The sequence below is a fragment of the Dermacentor variabilis genome, chromosome 6 (assembly GCF_050947875.1).
Source record: "Dermacentor variabilis isolate Ectoservices chromosome 6, ASM5094787v1, whole genome shotgun sequence".
NCBI classification, from domain to species: domain Eukaryota; kingdom Metazoa; phylum Arthropoda; class Arachnida; order Ixodida; family Ixodidae; genus Dermacentor; species Dermacentor variabilis.
In genome coordinates this window covers 65025218-65051512 of record NC_134573.1, presented here as the reverse complement: position 1 = coordinate 65051512, position 26295 = coordinate 65025218, and the positions used below count along the sequence as shown (strand labels likewise).

Below are 26295 nucleotides of genomic sequence, written 5' to 3'. Positions count from 1 at the left end.
AGCGTGAGTCCACAATCGACTTGTAGACGGTGATCGAGGTGCTACAGGCTGCTTGGATGGCTGTACCGGCAAGCACAATGGCCGCTTGCTCCCGGCATGCCTCATTTGGCGTCAGCAGCGGCGGTTACAGTGAAGATCTCGGTGCTTCCAGCTAGGGTTTGGCCGCCGTGGGCGACCAAACCCTAGCGTTGTGGGACGCTCTCCTTGACGCCAACGTTGTGCCCGACTATGACACCTTCTGCACGTACATCAGTGCCGATGCTGACGTGGTGACAACGGAAGAGCTAACAGAGGCGGAAATTGTTCGCACGGTGATGGGGTTGCCTAATGACGACAGTGATGAATGTGTCGACGCCAGCCCGGAGCCTAATATTGGTAAATCCAACGTACCAACGCCAGCACAAGTGCTGGATGCGGCAGACCTGCTGTGCCACTTCTTTGGTGCTCCTGATGACAGCAAGGACGGACTAAACATAGGGGCTGCAGCTCAAAAAGTCATCATTTGCCTGAAAAAGACGCAGCAAAAATCTATCAAGGACTTTTTCTGCGTAGTGAGCCGCCAGCTGGGGTGCTGTTGATCAATCAGTGATGAGCTGTTTGGCGTGAATAAAGTAGCAATTTCTTGCCGTCTTTTTTTCGCTCGTTTTTTTCCGTGCGACGGCTGTTTTCTTTTTCGCGTGGCATGGTGCTGTGAGATTTGGTGGTGAGTACATCCTCTCTTGCTTGTTAACTGTGGATAGAAATGCATAACGAACAAACTATAACGAACTAATGATTATAACAAAATAATTACGACCCCCCCCCTTCAACTTCTTTATAACAAAGCTTTACTTTACAGGGCACTACACACTTGATTGCCATCTTTTGGCACTGAGACAGAGTTGTCTGTGCTCTTTTCAACACCAGCTGCCCGTGAGGACTGCGGTGTGTCCGGCGTGCCGGCAGCGCTGGTACCATCCGAGCTGGTAGTGTCCAGTGCGGCGTGAATGACCGTTTGACTGAGACAATACTTGCAATCATGGAGGCTTGCAATGAGGTTGTCTGTGACAGGAAACTATTGTGTCCATGTCGATCAGTGCACAGTACAGCTTGGTGTGGTGTGGTGGCTAGTATCATCTCCAACTAATCTGCTTTGCTGGTAGCCATTTTATGCTTACATCTACTCTCGATTACGGGAGAGCCAGCAATTTTTTATTTTTCGATTCTCTCGTCCTCCTTCATTCACTATGCCCCCACCCCCCCCTTTGTTCTTCCCTCAATGCCCTTTTTCCATGCACCATTCTCCTTCTAAAGCTGGCAGGAGTGTTGCTTCAAGCGATAGTTCCAGCTAGTTCTCTTTCTGTCTCCTCTCTGTGATGATTTTCATGTATAGAAACCTCAATAATAATAAAAATAATAATGAATAAATGCAAAAGGCTCACTTGGAAAAGGTTAGGTGGACACTGTTTTCTCAAGTTCGACTGTGACCTACACTCCTACACCTACACACCTACATACCTACACAGTCAGGTAACGTCACACTAAGTCAATTTGGCCAGGATGAACGAAGGCAAAGGGTTAGAAATGATAAGGCTGCCACCTGTGCAAGTAAAGATTACGCAGGGGCTAAGAAATTATGATATTTTGTGTAATTTACCGTTGGCAGCCACCTGCATTCTACAGGAACCTACATAGTTGACAGTCAAAAGGCTGTTTAGAAACTTGTAGGTGCAAGTCATCATTGCAAATGTGAGTGGCTTAAACTGTGTGTGTGTGTGTGTGTGTGCGTGTGTGTGCGTGTGTGTGTGTGTGTGGTGAAGGGGAGGGTGGGGGTGGTAACTGCTTGGTTTGTTCACAGCTGCTCCAACTCCTAAATGTTCAATGTTAGCTCAATGCATATGTGAGCAAACAGACTCCCTTCGGTGGCCTTAATAATGCCTTCAGCATGGCGGCACTGAATCAAGTTCAACAATGTCAACAAGACATGCCACAAACATGCTACAAAAATACTCATCTCATTCAATGCACCAAAAGCAAGATCAACACAGAAGATGAACAAAGTGAGTGCACTGACCTTATGGCCTTTGTGGCCCTCAAACTGTGGCCGGAGCCTGAAGTCAATTTCGTGACTTCCTTCCTCCCCCTCTCCCTCTTGCTCATCGTCATCATCGAAGAGAGTCAGCTTGCGCTCTCCCACAGGGACCTTAACAGGGGGTGCTGTGAAGCCCTCTTCATCTTCGTCGCTGTCCTCGAAGACGATGCGCCGTTTACGGTCTGAGCTGTCCTGAAAACATAAACAAGTACGAGAGCTAGGCACAGCACTGCTAGGCAAGAGTGCATAACGCACAGCATGCAAGCGCTACTAATCTAGTGCAGTTCTTGTAGGAAGGAATGAACCACTGTTGGCAATATCAGTAAGCTTGTATTTCAAGGGTGGCATTTGTTACCATCAGCAACAAGCAGGTAGCAACTCACAAGATGCACAGGTCTACTAACGAGAATTTAATTTTGCTTCATTGGTTACAAGCTTAGCAAGAGAGGCTAAATGTAGAACACCACCCGACCAAGGCATGTCTTTACCGAACTGATTGCCCCCAACAAAAATTGCAGCAAATGCACATGTCGTAGCTATGTCACCTGCTGCACTGTTAAATTAAACCTTGGCTACGCCGTAACATCCAACACTGACACCACGCAAAATAGATCAACTACCACAAAAGCCAAATACTAATATGAGAGGCAGTTTAACACCGAGAGAAAACAAGAAAAAAAAAAACTATCAGCCTAAGCACTCTGTACAAATAATTAACCAACGAAGCTGAAACATGCGGCCCCGGTGTTTATCACTGGGTAAATCCTGATGATTCATTAAAGTCTTTCTCAATTACTGATTATGTCTTTGTGTTTCTTAATGAGGTTACACACACATTCGGCTGCGACGGAGAGAACGTCAGTGACGACAGGCCCGCAGTCCGCCACTGCCGCTTGCGTTCGGTGTCTCCAGTTTGCTCGGTGGCGTGGTTAGGAACATCCGCCCAGCATTGCCACTTGTGATTCTTTAAAATTCAATTGTTTCAAAATTAAACCTGTTCACCATGTAGGACAATGAATGGCTCATGCCTCCTTAAGCAATGGCTCACACCCCCGTAAATGCAGCCTCCCCATTACGACGACAGAAGGGAAGCGAAATTCTACGCTGGAATGACAAGCTGCAACGGAGCCAGCATCAGAAGAAGACGACGATGCTCGAGTCATTGCTGATGATATTTTTTTTACATGCAGACACGATAGTGGGGAAACTAGCCCTTAACAGCTTTGCTGTAAAAATCTTTGTCTGCATATCATACGTTCCTTGAATGCTTAGCATACCTTGGTCCTATTTCTTCATTAAAGCCACACAGCGTGGTCATTCACACAGACTTTCCGCAAACAATGCATAACTGGAGAGGTCCATTAAGCTGTACAGTATAACTGTAGTTATGCGTCCCCCAATTATGCAACGTTCTGGGTTTTGTGACAGATAAGCACATTCCCGACGAACTCCCCATAAAGTCAATGCACGAAAAAACTTCCTTATATGACCCGAGATTATGCATGTCCCATCTCATATGACAACCAGTGGAAAGCTGGGAACCCAATGGCAGATGCATGAGAAGTGCTGCCAGACTCCAGCAACTCTACCACATCATCTTATCTGACAGGAGGGGCGAGCGCCCAAGCCTAAGCACACTGCAGTCCACACTGGCGTGCTGCGGATTTCATGGTTGCAGCAATGCAAAAACACAGGAACTGAGTGGGCTTCACTCTGGCACTGGCTGTGCTGCCTCATTTACTTGTTCATCCTTCTCTCTATCTATCAGCTCATGCATGCTAGGCCTGGCTCGGCACTGACTGTGCTATCCATGCCTGCTATCACTTTGGCTCGTGCAAGAGCGTTGAGATGGGAGTTGCCCCTGTGCACGTTGTGCTGTCTTTCTCCTCCTGACTTAGAACACTGTTACTGCCACATCAATGTGGTTAAGGCGTATGAATCGCAGCCTCAAGCAACACGATCAGGGATGTTGTGCAGGCACATCAAGCAAGCAGTTTTCAGTCACATAGTGGCTCACCGTGAAATTCGTGAAAAGCTTTGCTGCATTCGGTTGTGTCGCGAGAATTTCTGATGTGCTGCCTGTCCAATAGCCTTGGTGGTTGTAACAGAGGATGACACTATTCTCACTGACGCGGAGGATGACACTATTCCCACCGACAGTGACGTCCTCACACGTCATCAGCAGTTGTCCATTTAATTTTATTTTGTGATGGCAGTTAATGATAAGGCCCTGCGGGCATCCGCATTTACGCATCGTTTCATGTTTCACTGCAGCTTCGCTTCGCGTTATGACAATATATATTATATTTTTTTCTGAGAGACTGAAATTTCTGTCTTGCGTTATATTTGTGATCGCATTATTTACATGAAAATGCACTAAAATTTCGTTTAAGCTTAAGCTCCTCGCAACTCTACCACACGAAACCATATATTATAGACAAAATTTTTGTTGCGCGAATTATATGACGCTCGGATTATACCATGTTTTTGACAAAGTTGTATAATCGGCGTTCAACTGTATTCATTCATGCCATTGAGAGTGTCTCATATTCAGTACTTCTTAAATACGTGCAAATCAAGTGCATCAATGCGGCCCATAAAGCAGTGCTAAGTGATGTTAAATGTGTATCACAATGCTGTGATGCTCTAACTGAATGAGCTCAGAAAAGGTGTACTAAAGACGTGTAAGTAATGCACATGTTTTTGGAAAAATGCTAAAAGAGGCTCACTTCCGGGGAATGAAAGAGAGGAACAAGTAGCTGCCAGCACGGGTTGACACAGGCGACATTGTGTCTTTGTGCTTATAGCATAGTTATAGTACACGTGATGCAGTGCGAAGCATGGCCAAGCCAGAAGTGTCTTGCCTATGCAACAATGTTCATATGCATCATTATGCTCGTTGCTGCCAATTTTGCTGCTAGCCCTGGCTGCCCCGTCTGCTCTGTTTGTACAATCCAAACTGTTGTGCTGTGGCACTTGCCAGTATCCTCATCAGCCACAATCGCTCTCCGCTTGCTGCCTCTATGATGCTGCCATCATGCATCTCGGTAACAGGGAAACAGGACGATCAGCAGTGTATTCACTGGCATGGCATGCAATACGCAATCATCGACAGAAGGTGTTCTGTATTAGTTAAGGCACGGTTAAGCACGGTTAAGTTTCAACAACTGTGCCTAACATTTTAGATGGTACATTTGTAGTGTGAACGGGTATCCTGTGATATCGCCGTAGGGGGCGGGGCTACTGTCAAGCTGCCTACAAGGGGCTTTTTTTACGCTATCCTCTCCCATCTCCAACTCTCTTTAGGCAGGAAAATGTCAAGCACATGCAGTCACTTACCACAGAAGTTAGTGCCGACTGGAGCAGACGACGCTGCGTGTGGCTCTCAGCGAAACGCTGCTTGAGTGATGCCAGCCGCTTGGCATTAGCTGCCTGTCGCTTCGCTTCTCGCTCTTGCTCGGGATCTCTGCTGGGAACCACCTCGAAATCGTCGTTGTCGTCGCCACCGCTGTATGCATTGTCTAAGCCGGTACCCAGGCGGTAACCCCAGGCATGACGTAAGAGGGCCACGTCTGCTTGACAATGTGGCGTGGGCCTGCTGCTGCTTGGCTGCTGCCCGTCATTGTCAAAGAGGAATGCTTTCTCATTGGCAAACTCGCCTGTGGGTGTCTGTAAGTTAACACAGAATTGCAATTACTGTAGTTGCTTCCATTAGGTGAGTTCAGGTAAGGAGCAAACAGTTACATATGATTAAAAATTCAGGAACAGCAAGGCAAGATATTATTTCTTGCTCGAAAAAATATAAGACACAGTTGCGCATCTGTCCTGACATGAGGAAATCTGTTTGCATATCTGTTAGCGCTGTGACATCTGACCTGACAGTTTGTGCAGTCAGTCTTGCTGGCCTGTTTTTGTTCACTTCTTTTTAATATCTTTGTTAGGTGTTCATTACGTGTTAATGTTCCCCTTATTCATCAATCACATGAAGCTATATAATCTGCTGAGAGTGCTCCATGTATCATGCCACATTTTCTCTGTGCTTTCTCCTCTTGGAGGGGTCCTGAACCACATTTTATGAAAGTTGAGAAATGCGTTTGACTAAAATGCAATATTTCAGAAATACTTTGAAGCAAAAAGTACTTCAATATGTTAAGCAAAAGTGGAGTTATTGGCAATCAAAGGTAGACTTTGATCCCCTTTGCCGTGCTTCCAGTCCTTCTTCAATGCCTTGCCCTGCAAAGGCTATGGCAGAACGCGCTGGTGCCCGCAATGCCCAGCCTACTGAACGTCGCCGTGGCCCGTAATTCAAATTTGATTTTGGATGTTCACAGAGACGCCGCTACTTTCGATTTTGGTGCCCATGATGCACCAAACTCGGGGGCTATCCCTCAACTTATGGTTGAGCTCATGGTGTCTCATCTCTTTGCTGTGCAAGGCATACTAGACAGCTACGTGCGACTATTTTTGCACCGAGTGACATGAGTAGCACATTTCATTTTGCACTTATCTCTATGGCAAGCACACAATTGGCCAGGGTTAAACGCATTTCCCTTTTGTGTTCACTCGTGCAGCATGCACATTGGCTAAGCGGTGAATGGTGCACTCCGGACTTGTGTTGTAAGGATTCCTAACGTAACGAGCTTTGACCATTATGCTGATACACCTCGAGGGCGTGCAACTCAGGAAGCAGACGACCCGTTCATCAGATCTTGGCACTCTGGCCTTCATTTACGCTGCCCACAGATAAAAGTCGGGGCTCGTGGTTGTCCTCGGCGAGCAAGGTCGTCACAACACCCCGCAATGGCCGCGATATCTGCGCTCTGCTGCCAGCACAGCCACATGCAACTGTGGTGGCTAACTATGCACACAGCAGGGCAGGAGCACACGCTCGTGCTCATATGCACCAGCTTGACCGATGACTAGTAGCGACATCCAAATTGCACATATTATGCAATAGCTCAATACAAAGTGAAGTCTTCCAAGGCGTCTAGCCAGGAGCAGCCAGGAGAGTGCACGCTGACAAGCATACGTGTGGTCTTACCTTAAGGTTTGCATGGTTGGGGGCCAGTTGAATGTTCAGAACTAATTGAAATCAATGAAGCCCGACGGCTACGACACTAATAAGCAGTGTGGCCAAAATTTCATTCCTACAGTGGGCACGTGCAACTGAGCATTAGCAGACGATGGTATAATAGTCATATTTCAGGAAGTATGAGCAAAACAAGGACAAGGTGTAAGTGGGAGCCAACATTTCGACAAGTGTACTCGTCTTTTTCAAGGCCTACTTTGAGGAAGCATGTAATTTTTGTTGAAATTGGAAATGCATATTTTTTGCTCACTTCATCCTGCTTATTAAACTGCATCAATAAATATACACAGTAACAGAAGGAAGAAGTACGCTGATCCAAACACCCTTATTTATTGATGTCAGGTATTGGCCAATAGCAGCTACATTTGCAAATTTGCTATATGACGAAATGTGGCAGCCCCAAAAAGAGCGAGGAGAAGGCTTCTGTTGAAAAGAGTGTATCTCAGGAAAATGGGACTTGCGAACTCCACGTGCGATGCACGAATGCAGAATTTGGTTGTTCACAGCAACGCTATCTGCAAGCTGTGTTTTCTTCAGCAAATCCGAAGGGTGGTTGAGGATCCCCTTTGAAACCAAAAGAATGTCAGCTGCCATTAGCATGTACCATGAAAACTTACAATAAGTGCATGCTTTTTACTGCAACAGCTGTTATGGGTCTTTCCTTCTTTTGAAGTTATGCGCTCTCTTTGGGGGGTAGGGGCAATGGTAGTTTGTTAATTTTGGTAATTTGGAGAGATCACATTCCAAATGAAACATTTTTTTTCATGTAACCAATTGCCACTGCAGTTTCTTTTTTTTTAACAGTGCATAACAGTTTTCAAGTTCTCACTTTAGTGACTGGCCTTAGTTATGCCGCCACAACTCACATTATGAATTAAGAAGTACAAGGTATGGACCACGAGCTTTCTTCTTAAATCAGTATTGGCTTTGAGGCGTGGGAATCACTCTCTGTACTAAACAAACATATACACATTCGGGAAAGGCACAACTCTTCAGCTGTAGTAATGATGTGGAACGCTCAAAGACATGAACCGATGGTCATTACAAAATGATGTAGTGCAGAATTGATGGCATTGATCTGTAACATGGTAGCACCCAAGCACTGTGAATTGAGGTTGAATAAGAAAAGATGGGGATGAGTCTACAGGACAAATGCAGGATATGCAGGGAGCTCCTGTTTGCATCTAGGTTATTTGCCAGTTCTAGCCCTGCGACTACTACCACGTAGGAGTTATCAGTGCAGAAGGTTAGCGGGCAGACAACAACAAGGTCATGAAAAAGCCAGCACCTTTCTTTGGATAAGCTAATCCCTGCTGCATAACAAATGTACTAGAGAGCGCCATCAATGTGGCGAGCAGAGTAGGCGATCATCAAGTCGAATTACACTGCTGGAAAACTGTACCTTCTTTACAGTGCATTATTGTACTCTTTGGATAAAATTAACACGGAGAAGCAAAAGTGTGATAACATGACTAATATGCCGAAGTAAATGACAATGGAAAAAAAAAACATAACTTGCGAAGAACAAGTGGCACTTTCTACACGTATTAAGCAATTCTTATGAGCTGCTGCAGAAGTTACATGCTGTATCAGAGACACCAGAGGCAGACATAGGGGATACACTGTACTTTTCACTAAAACACACCTTTTGTTCCATTGAGGGTCCACGGGAAGCCCTGTTGACTTGCCACGACTCTCCATCAGACCGGTTTTGCTTTTCCTTTCTAATGTATGCTGACGTGTTGTCTGACCAGTCGGACTTCTCTGCCTTGAAACCTGCGGATTTCTCCGTCCAACTGGGCTTTTCGACCTTGATCTGTATGGGCCTCCCAGGAGGAGCTGGCTCCGCCTACAGCACACGTGTGTAGTCAAGTAGCCTCAAGAAACTGAGTTGCGATTATACTTTTTGTCACTTCTCATGGCTATCATCACTGTTTCTTCCACAACATTTTACCGCGAACACAAAGTTTTGAGCTACAATACAGGCCAATCATGTTTGTTTATTCAGGCACAGCATGTCACAAAGACAAAATTTAAAGAAAGCAACAAATGGCATGACAACAATGAGAATGGCTTGATAGACGACAATGACGAAAACAGCAACATGACAGCCAAGATGATGGTGAAATGAAAACCATGATGGTGATAGTGGCATAATGACAACAATACTTTGTTGACTGGCATCTAAGGCAGTGATCACACAGGATTCTGAAGATCACCTAAGTCTCGAAACGTACAGAGAAGTTGGAGGCTCATAACTGCTGTTTGCAGCCTCTGAGTTAGGAGGATTACAGGGGTCTGGGAACTCTCAATTTACTAGAGAATAATGGCATAAAAGCATACTTGGGTAGTACAAGAAGCCTTTCACACACACTGACACACATATCAACTACATGACGGCCCTTGCTAATATAACCACCTAAAAACTGCATTCAACATTCAGATGAAGACCAACTTGAGAATGCCCCAAAGGAAGCAAAGTAGAAATCAATAAGCAATCATCTAAAGGCCTCGAACAAATCACATGCATAACATAGTCATTTAGACAAATGTAGCTCTTCTAGCGCTTTCAGCGTTATAATGTGAATGAAACAATATTGAGTGTACACAATGGCACAGAAGCACAGTGCACAAAATCACGTAATTTTTTTTATTACAGTACCGGAGCTCCCAGAACTTCACTGGATGGAGCAAGAAAGTTTAACATTAAATTCCGGGGTTTTATGTGCCAAAGCCACGACCTGATTATGAAGCATGCCGTAGTGTGGAACTCTCGGTTAATTTTAACCACCTGGGGTTTTATAAAATACACCCAATGCATGACAGATGCGCCTCCATCAAAATGCAGCAGCCACAGCTGGGATTTGATTCCATGACCTTTTGCTTAGCAGTGAAACGCCAAAGCCAGTAAGCAACCACACCGGGTAAGAAAATTGTCTTGTTCTCTCCAAATTAATCACACATACTTCAAGTTCAGCCATGAAATTAGGATTCTGATAAAGTTTGTTTCACTTTTAGCAGACTAATGTTTAACCTCCTTTCACAAAGAGGAATGCTAAAAGTTGATGAGCCATTTAAGCAGCTGAAGTGGCGCATGTGCCATCTAGTAAGCTAGTGCCACCTGTTACCACAAATGCTACACATGCAACTGAGAAGCCAGAAGAAATCAGGAAGAAGCAAGGGCTAATGATGTATTATCTGCACACAAATGAGGAAACAAATGAGCTAGTGATTATGTGACTTATGTAAAGGTAAAAGCAAAGAACACATGAGATAAATATTAAGCACTTATGAATATTTCCTGTGATGAGCATTACACTGCGAAATCACACCACAGTGGGATTCAAGGCAAGGATACGGCATCAGATGGGCCACTACTTGTATCCTGAGCAGCACGAGCCTTGGCTTCACGCTGTATCCTGCGAATAAAATGTTTCCACTATTTGACAGTGAGCTGGGCTCATTTCAGATCTATTCTTGGACTTCTTCTGGAAGCATACGCATGCCAACAACAAAGTGTTCCGAGCGAAGTTTGACGCAGCTAGAAATGATGTTTCCAGAAACACATTGCACACAACAGAACAACAGAATGTACACTGGGCCTGAGAAAAAGAAAAAAAAAAGCATGAACCAAAATGCACGCAATTTCTCATTTGTTCCTCCACCTGTATGACCGACTTTTCTATTATGCTTAAAGAAATGCAGCCACGACCCTAATGAACTTTAAGCAACAGATGCGATCTAGCGGCGAAGCACGGTGCGTTAGTATTGTCACCAATCCCTGTCGTGCCTTTGTGTGCATGGTATGTCAGAAGACGAGCATTATCACAAGCGACCGCCGCTGCCGGGAATCGAACACTCGACCTCGCCCGCTCAGCAGCTGAACGCGACGTCCGCTGGGCCACCGTGGCCGGTGATAACACTCGGGCCAATACACTTCAATTTGACAACAGATACCTGTATAAGTAACATCTATCTTTTGTTTGACGGATGTACTGGCTACTTCTGTTGTAGACAGCAGCCGGAACGATGCAGTCGCTGGCGATTAGTTTCGCAAAAATTACACGTTCCCACTGCGCACAGGCACTTCATCGCACCGCACTTCAGGGGCGCGCAATTAAGCGATAAGTATAAACTGCGCACACTCCGGCAGAGGGTGAGTGCATAGAAATCTATCTAGGAGGCTGCGGTGAGTGGCAAGAGCTTACTTGAACACCGCCACCCACGTAGTTCGGTCCCGTCTTCTCTAGGATGCCCCGAAAATACCGCGTCTCTGCTATCGATGCCTCGTTTTAAGGAAAATTGTCTGTAACATTTTGAGCGCCTACCTTTGGATGTAGCTTTCCTTCGCTACTTGCACAACAATGGCACTGCCTTTCCATTTGGCGTTGTTGTAAGTTTTAATACCTGCAGGAGAAATAACGAGACGATAGAACACAAGAGAAATCAGAAAATGAGACACGGACTAGAATCAGAGTATCACATGCGGACTGCTCACAGTTTACGAGCTTTTCTTGATCGATGTTCAAGTCCAGGTAAGCGAAAGTCTTGAAAGGCTTTCCCGACTCGTCCTTTTTCGTATGCAGCTCGACGTTTTCGACATCGCCGAACCTCGCGAATTTCTCCTTCAGGTCACTGTCAGTCACGGAGGAACCGAGGTTTCCCACGAAGAGACGTTTCTTCATCGCGGCTTCTGGACTGAGGGCGTTGTCTAGGTGTTGCACGTAGCTATCCAACCGAAACACTTGCACTTTTCACGTCTGAAGGCACAATCAAGAAAGCCGGGTAAGCCAGAAATAGCAGACAGCATCACAGCACAGGACTACACGTGGAAAACGTTGCGAGGCGCCATGTTTACACTGATGACGTCTTCAGCGTTGCTAGGCGACAACTCTTGGCTGACAACGGTTGACGTTTTTAGATGCACTTCAACATTATGTTTATAAAACATTCACATATACTAAAAGTGAATAATATATAATACTGCGCATTATAACCAGTGCAACCGGGAAAAAATGATGTTCCACATTCGCCCTTCATGGTTCTGAGAGGCGCTGGCTAACACTCCTAGGGCTACATTATATACCATTGGCTATAGACTTACTAAACATAAATACACTCTAAAAAAGTTTATACCCTTTGGTTTGTATTTTGTCCGTAAACGATAATCGTCATCTGTCTTGCCCGCATTTCCTTTCTTTAACGCTGCGAGCCCGGTACTTCCTACTCACGAACGACTAACGCGTTATCAACTTGACACAGCATTCTCTACACTCTAAGAACAGTTTACACCCTTTGGCTTGTCCCTTCTGCCACACAAAAATATTCGTCATCTGCCTTGATGCGTTTCCTTTCTTTATCGCTGCAAGCCCGGAACTTTCCAGTGACGAACGGCACGCGCGTTATCAGAAGGGGCACTCCAAAGAGTGTAAACTGTTCTATGCTGATAACGCGCGTGCCATTCGTTACTGGAAAGTTCTGGACTCGCAGCGATAAAGAAAGGAAACGCATCAAGGCAGATGACGATTATTTTTGTGTGGCAGAAGGGGCAAGCCAAAGGGTGTAAACTGTTCTTAGAGTGTACAAGAAAGTAGCGAGCGCCGAGTTTTCAGAGAGAAAACGCAAGCAAGGTACACTCTAAAAAAACGTTTGCACCCTTCGGGGTGTATATCTGCCACACAACGATAATCGTCATCTGCCTTCATGCGTTTTCTTTCGTTAACGCTGCGAGCCCGGTACTTTCCAGTAACGAACAGCATGCGCGTTATCAGCATGACATAGCATTCCCGACAGGAAAGTAGCGGGCGCGGCGTTTTCAACAAAGGAAACACATCAATGGAGATGACGATTATTGCTGTGTGGCAGATATATACCCTAAAGGGTGCAACCATCTTTTAGAGTGTAGATGACGATTTTTGTTTGGGGACAAGATAAGCCTCAAGGGCAGTGGCGTAGCAACAGGGGGGCCGGGTGGCCGTGGGCCCCCGGTGCAAGGGGCCAGTGAGGGGGGGGGTGACATATACGTCTGAAGACACCTCTCTTTCCGCCGGCTACACCCGGGGAGTGGGGTGACAGAAGGTCTATGGGCCCCGGGTACCAGACGACCTAGCTACGCCACTGCTCAAGGGGTCTAAACTTTTTTTTTTACAGTGTACCCATGCGGAGGTGAATTTTTCTCCCACAGGCAACGCGTTATCTTTTCGCAACTTTCATTTCCTTTTTTCCCTTTATTATTTTCTGCACTCTTAAGCAAAATTACACCATTTTGCCACCCAACGATACACTCTAAAATTTTTTACACCCTTTGGTGTGCCCCGTCTGCCACACAACGATAATCGTCATCTGCCTTGATGTGTTTCCTTTCTTTAACTCTGCGAGCCCGGTGCTTTCCAGTAACGAACGGAACGCGCGTTATCAGCGTGATAGCATTGCAGAAAATGCTATCATGCTGATAACGCGCGTGCCGTTCGTTACTGGAAAGTACCGGGCTCGCAGCGTTAAAGAAAGGAAAATCATCAAGGCAGATGGCGATTATCGTTGTGTGGCAGAAGGGGCACTCCAAAGGGTGTAAACTGTTCTTAGAGTGTAATCGTCATCTGTCTTGTCCGCATTTCCTTTCTTTAACGCTGCGAACCTGGTACTTCCCAGTAACGAAACGCATGTGCGTTATCAGCATGACATAGCATTCCCGACAGGAAAGTAGCGGGCGCGGCGTTTTCAAGAAAGGAAACGCAAGCAAGGCAGATGACAATTATTGTTGTGTGGCAGATATACAGCCCAAAGGGTGTACTTTTGCCTACACTTTTAGACAAAGTTACACCCTTTGGGTTGAATCTATGCCAGAAACGATAATCGTCATCTGCCTTGCTTGCGTTTCCTTTCTTGAAAACGCTACGCCCGTTACTTTCCTGTCGGGAATGCTATCATGCTGATAACGCGCATGCCGTTCGTTACTGGAAAGTATCGGGCTCGCAGCGTTAAAGAAAGAAAACGCATCAAGGCAGACGACGATTATCGTTTTGTGGCAGAAGGGGCACTACAAATGGTGTAAACTTTTCTTAGAGTGTACATCTCAATTTCAACCACACTCTACATTCTTGAATCGGTTGCATCCTTTGGGGTGTATATTTGTCCCACAACAATAATCGTCATCTGCGTTGCTTGCGTTTCGTTTCTTGAAAACTTGGCGCTCGCTACTTTCCTGTCGACAATGCTGTGTTACACGGATAACCCGCAAGTCGTTCGTGGCTCCATGGGAAGTACCCGGCTCGCAGTGTTAAAGAAAGGAAACATGGACAAGAAAGATTATGATTAAACACTCTAAAAAGTTTATACCTTTTGGGGTTTATCTTGCCCCAAACGATAATCGTCATCTGCTTTGCTTGAGTTTCCTCTCTTGAAAACTCGGCGCTCGCTACTTTCCAGTCGAGAACGCTATGTCAAGCTGATAACGCGCAAGCAGTTCGTTACTACACTCTAAAGAAGTTTGCACCATTTGGGTTGTATATCTGCCACACAATGATAATCGTCATCTGCCTTGATGCGTTTTCTTTCTTTAACGCTGCGAGCCCGGTACTTTCCGGTAACGAACGGATGCGCGTTATCAGCATGACATAGCATTCCCGATAGGAAAGTAGCGGGCGCGGCGTTTTCAAGAAAAGAAGCGCATCAAGGCACATGACGATTATCGTTGTGTGGCAGATATACACCCCAAAAGGTGCAAACTTTTTTTAGAGTGTAGGAAGTACCGGCTCGCAGCGTTAAAGAAAGGAAATGAGGGCAAGACAGATGATGATTATGAAGAAATAGTGGTCACTGACCAAGTCATGGTGAAAATAACTGAGAGATGTTTCGGGACTCGTATGGGTTCCTTCATCACACATCGTTAACGTAAAGGATCGGCTTGAAAGCAAGAATTACGCCGGTGTCATCTACAAGGTACTATGCACAGACTGCAGCTGCAGTTGCAACAGCGAAACCGGCAATTTCCCGAGAAAATTAAAAGAGCACCAAAGGGACGTCTCCAACAAGAAAAAAGACTCGAACGCCCTTGCCGAACACGCTGATAATCGCAGTCACCGCATCGATTGGGAAAACGCTGCTATAATTGCTATGGAAAAGAATCTGATGACGCGACTCTTGTTAGAATCTTTATTTATTGAAACTACGGACAACAGTATCAATAGGACTGATGGAAATCTGCCTGCCAACTACACTCTTAAAGGACACTAAAGTGAAACAATAAATCAGTTTCGACTACTGAAGCATTGTTTGAGAACCCTGTAAGCAGTTATTTCAAAAAAATAGTTTGATTATTAGATGAGAAAATGAAGGTCCAAGTATCAGTATTTCAATTTCGCGCCGAAACCCCAGCGCCGATAAGTCAGCGTGACGTCAGGGATTCCAAAGTATGTTTTCGCATTTGGGCCGCGTTGGCTGAAAAAAAGGTTCCCGAAACTTGCCATGTTTTGTGTTTGGTTCCTTTAGAACACAGTGTAGTCAATCTGTAACGCTATATATAATTAGTAGGCGCTAGAAGATGCCATCAAAATCCACGACGTCACAGCCCCCAGGTGCGGAACTTAAGTAAGCGTCACCACCCGTATTTCGTTCTTGCGCTTTTTCTGGCTTACCAAACGTCTTATCGTTGTAAGAGTGGTGCTTTTAGTGTTGTGGAACGGTAATTCACTGATCCAAAAGAAATAATTTTTTTTTACTTCAGTGTCCCTTTAAGCAAAATTACACCCTTTTGCCATACAACGATAATCGTAATTGGTCTTGTCCGCATTTCCTTCCTTTAATGCGGCGAGCCCGGTACTTTCCAGTTACGGACGGCATGCGCGTTATCAGCATGACATTGCCTTCCCGACAGGAAAGTAGCAGTTGGGGCGTTTTCAAAATGGAAGTGCAAGCAAGGCAGATGACGATTATTGTGGTGTGGCAGAGATACACCACAAAGGGTGTAACTTTGCCTACATTCTTAAAACGGTTGCACCCTTTGGGGTGTGTATTTGTCCCACAACAATAATCGTCATCTGCCTTGCTGGCGTTTCCTTTCTTGAAAACTCGGCTCTGGCTACTTTCCCGTCGAGAATGCTGCGCCACACTCATAACGCGCATGCCGTTCGTGACTGGGAAGTACCGGGCTCGTAGCGTTAAAGAAAGGAAACGCGGGCAAGACAGATGACGATTATTGTTGTGGGACAAGATACGCCCCAAAGGGTGTAAATGTTTCTACGAGTGTACGCTCTAAATAAGGTTTGCACCCTTTGTGGTGTATATCTGCCACAACAACAATCGTCATCTGCCTTGATGCGTTTCCTTTCTTTAACGCTGCGAGCCCGGTACTTTCCAGTAACGAGCGGCATGCGCGTTATCAGCATGACATAGCATTCCCGACAGGAAAGTAGCGGGCGCGGCGTTTTCAAGAAAGGAAACGCATCAAGACAGATGGCGATTATCGTTGTGTGGCAGAGATACACTCCAAAGGGTGCAAACTCTTTTTACACTCTTAGAAGATGTTACACCCTTTGGGGCGTATTTTGTCCCACAACAATAATCGTCATCTGTCTGGCCCGCGTTTCCTTTCTTTAACGCTGCGAGCCCGGTACTTCCCAGTCACGAACGGCATGCGCGTTATCAGTGGGACGCAGCATTCTCGACAGGAAAGTAGCGAGCGCCGAGTTTCAACAAAGGAAACGCAAGCAAGGCAGATGACGATTAATGTTGTGGGACAAATATACACCCCAAAGGGTGCAACCGTTTTAAGAGTGTAGAGTGTAAGAGAGTACACCCGTTCTCTACGTCACATTTTGGCATAGAAACGACGTGCGGCGCTTGCCCGCTTTTAGTGTGATCAAGGAACCCGTACGGGTCCCGAAACGTCTCTGTTATTATCACCTTGAGTTGGCCAGTGACCGTAATTTCTCCATCATCATGTTACTTGACCAGACTAACTTTCGTCGAACTCTTGACTACAGATGACGATTATTGTTTGGGGACCAAATACAACCCAAAGGGCGTAAACGTTTTTTAGAGTGCACTCTTCACTCTTAGAAAAATTTACACCCTTTGGGGCTTATCTTGTCCCACAACAATGATTGTCATCTGTCTTGCCGGCGTTCCCTTTCTTTAACGCTGCGAGCCTGGTACTTCCCAGTCACGAACAGCATGCACGTTATCAGTGTGACGCAGAATTCTCGACGGGAAAGTAGCGAGCGCCGAGTTTTCAAGAAAGAAAACGCAAGCAAGGCAGATGACGATAATCGTTGCGGGACGTTTTTCGTTGACTGAAGTAAGCGGTTATGCTTGTAGTGAAAAGTTAGAGGCAATTGAGTTTCTACACAGTAACAGTTGGAAGAATTCTAGTGGGACTGTGCACCGAGATATCCAACTCCAAACTTTAATTGTCGTTCGCATGATTACGCTTGCAACAGAGTGAGGATCGATTGATGATCACTGAGGCTTCAGTGCGATGGTGCAGTGATTCTTATTGATCGAGTCAAGATGGTCGGCCCCACTAATCCGGGGATTCCGTCGGCCGACGTATTGCTCTCGCAGAGAGACAGAGAGAAAAGCTTCATTGCAATGATGTAGTGATTCTTATTGATGAGTCGATCACGATGGTCGGCCCCTCTAGTCCGGGGATTCCGTCGGCCGACGTATTGCTCTCGCAGAGAGACAGAGACAAAAGCTTCATTGCAATGGTGCAGTGATTCTTATTGATGAGTCACGGTGGTCGGGCCCTCCGGTCCGGCGATTCCGTTGGTGAGTGAGTGAAGTAACTTTATTTCGGTCCAGAGAAGAAGCAGGGGAGACCCCGCGCCACCCGACTAGTCCCACGTAGGGACAGCCAAGCCGAGCTTGACGGCCCGATCGCGGGAACTCTGGACGGCGAGGGTTTGGTTGTTGAGTTCGGGGCTGCCCAAGAGCGCAGCCCACCTATCCTGGCTGAAGGAGGAGCCGATGGCTTCACACTCCCACAACACATGGTCCAATGTTGCCCTTAGTCCATAGGCAGGGCAGTCCGCACTGGGATATCTTTCAAGGTATATGGCATGAAAAACCGCGAGATTCGGGTAGGCTTGTAAAAGTGGAAGGGTAACCGCCCGCGCCCTGCATAAGGCGGGGTGCGGGAGGGGGAATACCCGTCTTGACAGATAGTAGTGCGTGGTGATTTCATTAAACGTAAGCAAGGGTTCCCCGCGGGGCTGGGGGACTGCTGAGGCGGCGCGGTCAGTGAGTCCTCGCGCGGCTTCGTTTGCGCCCTCGTTAGGGTTAGAGGGACAACCCTCAATCGACCCCGAGTGAGCGGGAAACCAAATGAGAGAATGCGGAGAGATATTTTTGGCACTTTGGAGAATGGGAGACCATACCGGTTTGGAATCATTATATATTGCCTCCAGTGGCGTAGCAACAGGGGGGGCCGGGGGGCCGTGGGCCCCGGGTGCAAGGGGCCAGTGGGTGGGGGAGGGGGTGTCATATACGTCTCAAGACACCCCTCTTTCCGCCGACTTTACTGGGCGCAAACTGCAACAAATGCTCCGGCATCCAGTAGCCCGAGCTCATGCACCCGATGCGTTACGCCGCAGAATTGTCGGCTGACTCTCTATCAACACCCCACGAAATAATTGCACGAATGTGCGGGCTAAAAAAAATTTAATTCGCGAAATGGTCGCTAAACTACTCGCTTTAGCGGAACGTTTCATGTGGGGTGCGCTCGCGTTGTGCGTTCATGCTGGGAGCAGGAGTCGCTAAACACACAGTGAGGCGTTGTAAGACGTTGGGGCTCTCGGGTCCCTCTTCCGTTCAGAACGCGCAGCGAAGACGAACAAAGACAGCAGCAAGAGGGCGTTCAACCAGCGCGCCGGGCGCTTGCGTTTACGGCGAAGCGTTCGTTGAGAGCGATGTTGCATAAGTGGGGCCGTCAAAAGTCGCGTATGGGATTCATGGGATCGTCTTCAGACTCGGTTCGGCCGAAGAGTTTGGCGGCGTACGGCTCGACAGGCTGTAGTCGCGGGTCCGCCGCGATGTCTGGCTCGCTTTTACTTCCCCTTTCCCGCTCGCTCCGAGAAGCCGTTGCGAAACCTGCCGTTATGTTTCACGCTTTCCTTCTTACTCTCGAAAGTTTCAGAAAAGTTGTTGTGTGACTTCATGTCACAAGTAGAATGTCTGTATCAGCTGCACAGAATTTTATTAAAGAAAAGGTGAATTTTGTTAGGATATTTCTCGATCGAGATTCTATGAAGTTATCTCTTTTTGTGATTACTAGGAACTCGGTAGCGCGAAAAATATGGTAGATAAGTAATAACCATATCCTTAATAATACCGTAATAAGTACTTATAGAGGAAGCACTTCATTTCGAGTATTGAGGACTCAAAGTCAAAAACTTCTTAAAGAAAATCGTTTTGGGTGCTACAACCAACAGTACTTTGGCACTGCGGACGGCGCCTAGCATATGGCAGCAGCGAAAGAAATATGAAATAGTGGACCAGTGACGTTGATCCCTTAATCCTCTCCATTACGAGTGCAGACCAACAGTATAGTGCAAGCTTTCGCTGGCACGGGCTTCATCACTGCCTTTTCCTTCTTTTTTTATGGTGACGCCAAGAATCGACGCGAAGCGTGCTCTATTCTGTTCCCAATCTTGTGCTGGTACCGCAGCTCGGATAATCACGTTTGTCCGTATAGCAGCAAATGAAAACAAGGCTTTATTGATCAGAATGAAGAGAACTCGTAATTGTCGTAGCATTGGCGCCCGCGCGGCGGGGAGGCAGGTAGAGTTTTCTAATAGGGTGGGGAGATCAGCGTCACTGACAAACAATTTAATTTTCGTTTTCGTTCAGGGCTGCCCACAGACAAAATACTGCGTACCATAGTACCTACGATGATTTTTGTGAAGTTGTTGTTGGGAAAGATATGAATGTCGGGCTTCAATTTTGCAAAAGCAATATTGCCGCTAAAATTAGTAATTAAAACTCTATTATAAAGATATTTTTGTTACTTGTGACGTGAGTCATGTTTTCCACGATGCTGCATTTGTATTGGCTGCCAAGCCTTACAATCTGACAGAAGATGTGCACATGGGCTTATCAAACGTTATCAGCGCAGCACCCTGTGTTATTTGGCGCAGGAAAAACAGCGTGTATATTTGCTGCATTCGCGATCTCTGGGAAATCAAGCGAAGGAGAGGGGGACCGGGGGAACGTGCGCGGAATCCAAGGTGGCTGTACTGGAGCTGAAACCCGGAAATTGTCGATATCCTCGCGTTCCTCGACTACATCGGGGGGGGGGGGGGTGACAGAAGACCTATGGGCCCCAGGTGCCAGACGACCTAGCTACGCCACTGATTGCCTCTCTGCGACCATCGAGCACAGCCAGCGCGATTGCAACCTATTCGGCTACCACGGGCCTCGAAGTGCGTACCGTAGCGCAGCAAGTGAGTCTTGAATTGAAGTCTACGATGGAGACGGCGAATGCCTCTTGTTGGACGTATGCCGCAGCATCCACGAAGCTTGCCTCAATGTGGTTATTGCGGACATGCTCGAGTAGAGCTGTACCCCTGGCCCGACGTCTGCCGACGTTGTTTGCGGGGTGCATATTGCGGGGAAGGGACGCGATGTGCAGTTGACACCTGATGTCGCTAGGAATCCGCACGGCGTCAGGGTCGACAGGATTGAGGCCCATCTCGTCGAGTATCTTGCGGCCCGCCGGGGTACCGGATAGCCTGAGCAGCTGTGAGTGCTCTTGTGCCTCGATAATCTCTTCGAGCGTGTTGTGGACTCCGAGCTTCAACAGGTTTTCGGTGTGGGTGCTTGCCGGCAAGTCGAGGGCAAGCTTAAAAGCCTTTCTGATGAGTGAATTGAGCTTGTTTCTCTCTGCCACATGCCAATTATGCATGGCCGCGGAGTATGAAAGGTGGCAGAGAACACAGAACACAAACATGTATAATGCGGATCAGATTGTCTTCCTTGATCCCCCAGTGTCTGTTGGCGATCCTCCGAATGAGGCCGAGAGCACTCTCCGTCTTGGCGGTGATCTTTCTGAGTGCGGTTCCATTGGAACCGTTAGACTCGATATACAACCCCAATATTCGGAGCGAGTCCACTTAGGCACCGGAGACCCGTCACCATTTCGACGGAGACCCGTCGTCATTTCGCTTTCGGACGCCGGCTTCCAATCACGATGGCCACCGCCTCTGCGACTTTTCTTGTAGAGAAGAAGCTCAGATTTTGATGGAGAACATCTGAGCCCAGTGGGGCGGAGGAAGCGCTCGGTCGCATCGATGGCGCTCTGCATGGCGGCTTCAACTTGGCCGTCGCTCCCGCCGACGCACCAGATGGTGATGTCATTTGCGTGGATGGTATGGTTGATTCCTTGAATCTTCGCGAGCTCCTTAGAAAGCCCTATCATTGCGATGTTAAATAATGTCGGCGAGATGACTGAGCCCTGAAGCGTGCCGCGTGAACCGAGGGTGATCTCTTGCGAAAGGTATCCTTCGATCTTGAGCTTGGCAGTTCTCTGGCTAAGGAAGGATCGGACGAAGTCGTAGGCCCTCTTCCCGAGCCCGAAGGTGGCACTAGACTGGAGAATGAACTCGTATGAGATATTGTCGAACGCCTTCTGCAGGTCTAATCCAAGGATGGCTCTGGTATCTCCCGTGCTCCAGTCGATGATCTGATGCTTTATCAGCTTCATGGCATCCTGTGTCGAGAGGCCGGCTCTGAAAGCAATCATGTTGTGGGTGTACATGTCATTGGCCTCGATGTGCACCTTGAGCCGGTTGAGCAGGGCATGCTCTGCAACCTTACCGACACAGGGCGTCAGGGAAATTGGTCTTAGAGTCTCGATTCCTGGTGTTTTACCGGGTTTGGGGATGAGTACCGTGCAGACTGCCTTCCACTTTGTGGGGACCTGTCCACTGCGCCAGACTTCATTAATCCTTTCAGTGAGGAAGTCGATCGACTCATCATCGAGATTCCTCAGCATCCTGTTAGTGACGCCATCTGGCCCAGGGGCAGATTTGACGTTGAGTGAGAAGAGACATCTCGGATCTCGGCCGCGGCAAAGTCCTGGTCCAACTCCGGCACCGCACACCCCGCGTAGTCCGGGAACTGGGTAGGGGCAGAGCTATCCGCGACCGGCAGGTACTTGTCTATGAGTCAATGTATTCCTCTCGCCGAGAGACAGAGACATAGAGAGAGAAGCTTCATTACAATGGTGCAGTGATTCTTATTGATGAGTCCGGGGATTCCATCAGCTGACGTATCACTCTCGCCGAGAGAGAGAGAGAGAGATAAAGAGAGAGAGAGAGAAAGCATTATTGGGGCATTGATTTTTACTGTTGAGTAGCGATGGTCGGGCCCTCTATTCTAGGGCTTCCATTGGCCGATGTATCACTCTCGCCGAGAGAGAGAGAGAGAGAGAGAGAGAGAGAGAGAGAGAGAGAGAGAGAGAGAGAGAGAGAGAGAGAGAGAAGCTTAATTGCAATGATGCAGTGTTGTTGATGGGTTGATGGGTCACGATAGTCGGGCCCGCTAGTCCGGGGATTCAGTCTGCCGATGTATTGCTCTCGCCGTGAGAGAGAAAGGAGCTTTATTGGTACAGTGATTCATACTGATGAGTCACGATGGTAGGGCCCTCTATTTCGCGGCTTATATTGGGAGAATGAAACTATTTAATAAACGTTTTTCAGTCTCACTCTCGAGTTTAATGTGAGTGAAAGACAGTTTATTTCTGTCCTCACGCGTTGCGGACACACGTATATTTAATGCATTTAATATTACGCAAGAAATTGAATACCCTGTGACCCGAGGCGCGCGCGCGCGCAGGCTCACTGTGATTTGTTTTGGAAGGGCCACAGTGCACAATGGGTCAAAAACAAATTTAATTTTATTTAATTGCGCGGGAAAATTGCTTTGCATTTTCTGTCACCTTGTGCGTTGAGGCTAGAGGACCATTAAGTGACCAGTAACTTAATAATTGACAACGACAAAGGGCTGGGTGGTAGGTGTTGATCTTCCAAACGTTGTTCTGTTTAGTACAGCCTATTACTGAGCTCTAACGATGCACCCATGAAGATTTCGCCATTTCAACGACCGGGAACTCGGACATTATTACGTTTTTGCAGCGAAGGCGTTAGCGCGATTACAGAAGCTTTCGATAACATGCCTCAGAATTCTCTAAATAACAATGAATTGCGCACGAAGTTTATATTTTGAAAAAAATGCGAGAAATTTTCGGGGCATATACAGATACATTTAAAAGCATCTGGGTTATTTGGGTGATAAGGGAAATTTACTAAAACTTTCGACAGGCTTAAATGTAATACTTCTACAAAGTTTCCCGCTGTTTTGGAAGGAACAAGGACGGCGGCTATTTCATACTTGGAGAAAATAAAAATAAGGGCTATGCTATGTGTGTCGTGTACCAAAAGTTGGAAGTGCGTAGAATAATTGCGCATTGAAAAGAATTACTGCACACTCGTTTTCTCTCAAATGTCATGCGTTATATGAGCTATGTATTTTGTTTTCAAGGTATTCTCCGTGAACTGTGCTAGGCATGTTGCTTACATTTCGTTGAAGTAGGAATACTATTGTGGGCTATAAGTGTACGGACCATAGATCCAAAGATGTTAGTCAGGTGGGCGGCTCGGGTGTAACCCCAATTTTTAATAATAGTGGAGCCTTGATCCATGCAGTCCGGGACAATTTCGCAAGAGGCGCGGTACAGCTGCGAGGATAGCTGGGTGAGGGCAGGTGGGACAGGTCGCGCTGAATGCTGGTCTACGGTCCGGAGCCCATAGACAGGTTTGCAGCGGGCGTCAATGAAGCACTCACACGTATTCTTCTTAACGCAACCGGCCTCCTTGCTGCGGGAGAGGTCGGGTGGGAGGTTCAGATCCACTCTGAGTTATCAATGCTTGTGTGGAGCTGCGAAGGAATTCCTTTTAATGCGTTAGTATCGTTATGATACTTTACTCACTTTCTGGGCGCCATGTATGGATGTCTTTGTTCGTTTATATCTATGTTTGCTAGCATCTAACCGTTTTCCCTCCTACCTGGGTTACTGGGTAGTCCTTGGTCGAATGGGTAAAAGGGTGCGAAACCAACCAGACTAATTTGGCTGTCTGAGCATGCGGCAATGTGTACGCATGTGCTAGCTGCTCTTCAACAAACCTCTTTCACGCCGACTTAAATCACTCCAGATGCGGGACTGGGTATACGTACCGCTGTTCGAAGAAACTCCGGAGCCAATCTGTAGTATTGGGTACGTGCCTCTCGGTCTGTGCTGGTCTTCAATGAGCACCTTTAGTGGCTTTGGTGTTGCGTTGCTAAGCACGAGGTCGCGGGATCAAATCCCGGCCACGGGGGCCGCATTTCGATGGGGGCGAAATGCAAAAAAACATCGTGTACTAAGAGTTAGGCACGCGGTAAAGAACCCCAGGTGGTCAAAATTAATCCGGAGTCCCCCACTACGACGTGCCTCATAATGAGAACGTGATTATGGTCCCCATAATACTTTTTTTTTCAATTAAGATCTTTTATGTCAACTTTGTTACTATGTATGTGCCACTGTAAATGTGCCGCTCTACAATGACGAAATAAATTGCAGGACTGTATCTTATGTGACCGTAATATTAACAGGGAAGCGCTGGCGACGAACACTATGCACGAAGGCGAGCTTTCTGGTAGAAACGCGGCCTCTTGCGTGGGCCGATCCCCGAGGTCGTGCACAGCCGCGCCAAAATATTACATCACTTTCGTGTTTCTGTTATTGTTTTGTGTTGTTAATACTTAAGTCTGAGAAGATTTAACATAAAGGTCATTCGCTGTCGGTGTTTTGTTTCATGGTATTTGTTTGTGGGCTGTCATTATCAAAATTCCGAGGAATAACTTTGTCAAGAATGTAAGACGAGGTATAAGCGACTGTAGTGATAGAATGGCGTGGCAATATATCCCGCACATGCCGTATGTCATATAACAAGGCATGACATATACGTACGGCAATTTTCGCTCACGGATTTGGATTGGAGCAAACTTTACTTGTGCCTGCAGTTGGGCTCTCGCGCGCCCCAACGAGCATCCAACGAAGGCCTACGTCATCTACGAGGTTGCCGTTACTCGGCGTGGGTCTCCGCCCGCCGTTGCCGGCTCGCTGGGTCCCTGCCTTTCGATCGCCCCGATGACCTGCTGGACAGCCCAAAGCTACTGGTCTCGGTCGTAGCCCTTCGCGGTAGCCTCGAGCCGCGGCGGGATCGTTCTTGCTTCCTTTGCATATTTGATGCAGTCCCACAAGATGTGCGTGTGATATGCCGTCTCCCTCCAGCAGATCCTGCACTTATCGGTCGGGTATGTCTCGGGTTACATGCGATGCATCAGTCCTGGGCTCGCTAGCGATCCGGTCTGCAGCTGCCTCAGTAGTACCACCTCCGCTCGACTCACCCTCGGGTACGGGGGTGGGAAAGTCCTGCGAGCCAGGAGGTAGACCTTCGTGATGTCGTTGTAGTCCGTCATGCGGTCTTTGGCTCCGAACCATGTCGGAGGGTCTGTCGCCGGGGCGCGGTTTCACCGAAAACTCCGCCGACGCCGGCGCTGACACCGGATTTTCTGCGACATGGGGCTCTAAGCGCTATCGCATTGAAACATCCTTTAAGTTTCTCCGATGCTGAGCGGAATTGAACCCACGTCAGAATGGTTCCTCAACGACAGCAACCTGACGCTTAAGGAGGTTTCGCCGTGAATGCACTGTGTATGTGCCGCTCTTCAATGAACCTCTCGCCAATTGGGTCACGGAGTATGTGCCACTGAATGTGCGGCAAGCGATGGAACAGTTCTCAGCATGCGCAGGCAGCGGTGCACCACGCTTCTCGTCTCGGAGGCCACGCACGGACTTCTCGGTAATGCCACTAGATAGCGGAGCGTGTCCAGAAAGAAGCCCGAGAGGGAAGCCTGGTTGCCGCATGACGCGTTTCTCAGCGTTCGCACGTACCGAGTTGCCATGCATTTCGGAGGCCACACGCAGGCTTCACGGCGACGGCACCAGATGGCGCTGAGCGCTATTAGGGGAAGCGCAGAAGAGGAATCCCGTTGCGGTACGCGCCTCATATACATAACTCGTTTCGACGGTGGTGAT

At 47.4% G+C, this 26295-nt stretch overlaps 1 protein-coding gene across 1 annotated transcript in view; it reads right to left on the bottom strand.

The window, feature by feature from the left end:
* LOC142584816 (putative RNA-binding protein CG14230) overlaps positions 1–12034 on the bottom strand; it is a 53023-nt gene extending 40989 nt beyond the window's left edge. Inside the window, exons 1-6 of the mRNA XM_075695097.1 lie at positions 11659–12034; positions 11489–11567; positions 10519–10579; positions 8806–9009; positions 5411–5740; positions 2054–2263 (exon numbers count right to left, since the gene is read on the bottom strand). Coding sequence (XP_075551212.1) covers positions 2054–2263; positions 5411–5740; positions 8806–9009; positions 10519–10579; positions 11489–11567; positions 11659–11845 — 1071 coding nt within the window. The 5' untranslated portion in view covers positions 11846–12034. The remainder of the gene's footprint in view (positions 1–2053; positions 2264–5410; positions 5741–8805; positions 9010–10518; positions 10580–11488; positions 11568–11658) is intronic.
* Positions 12035–26295: the final 14261 nt, after the last annotated feature.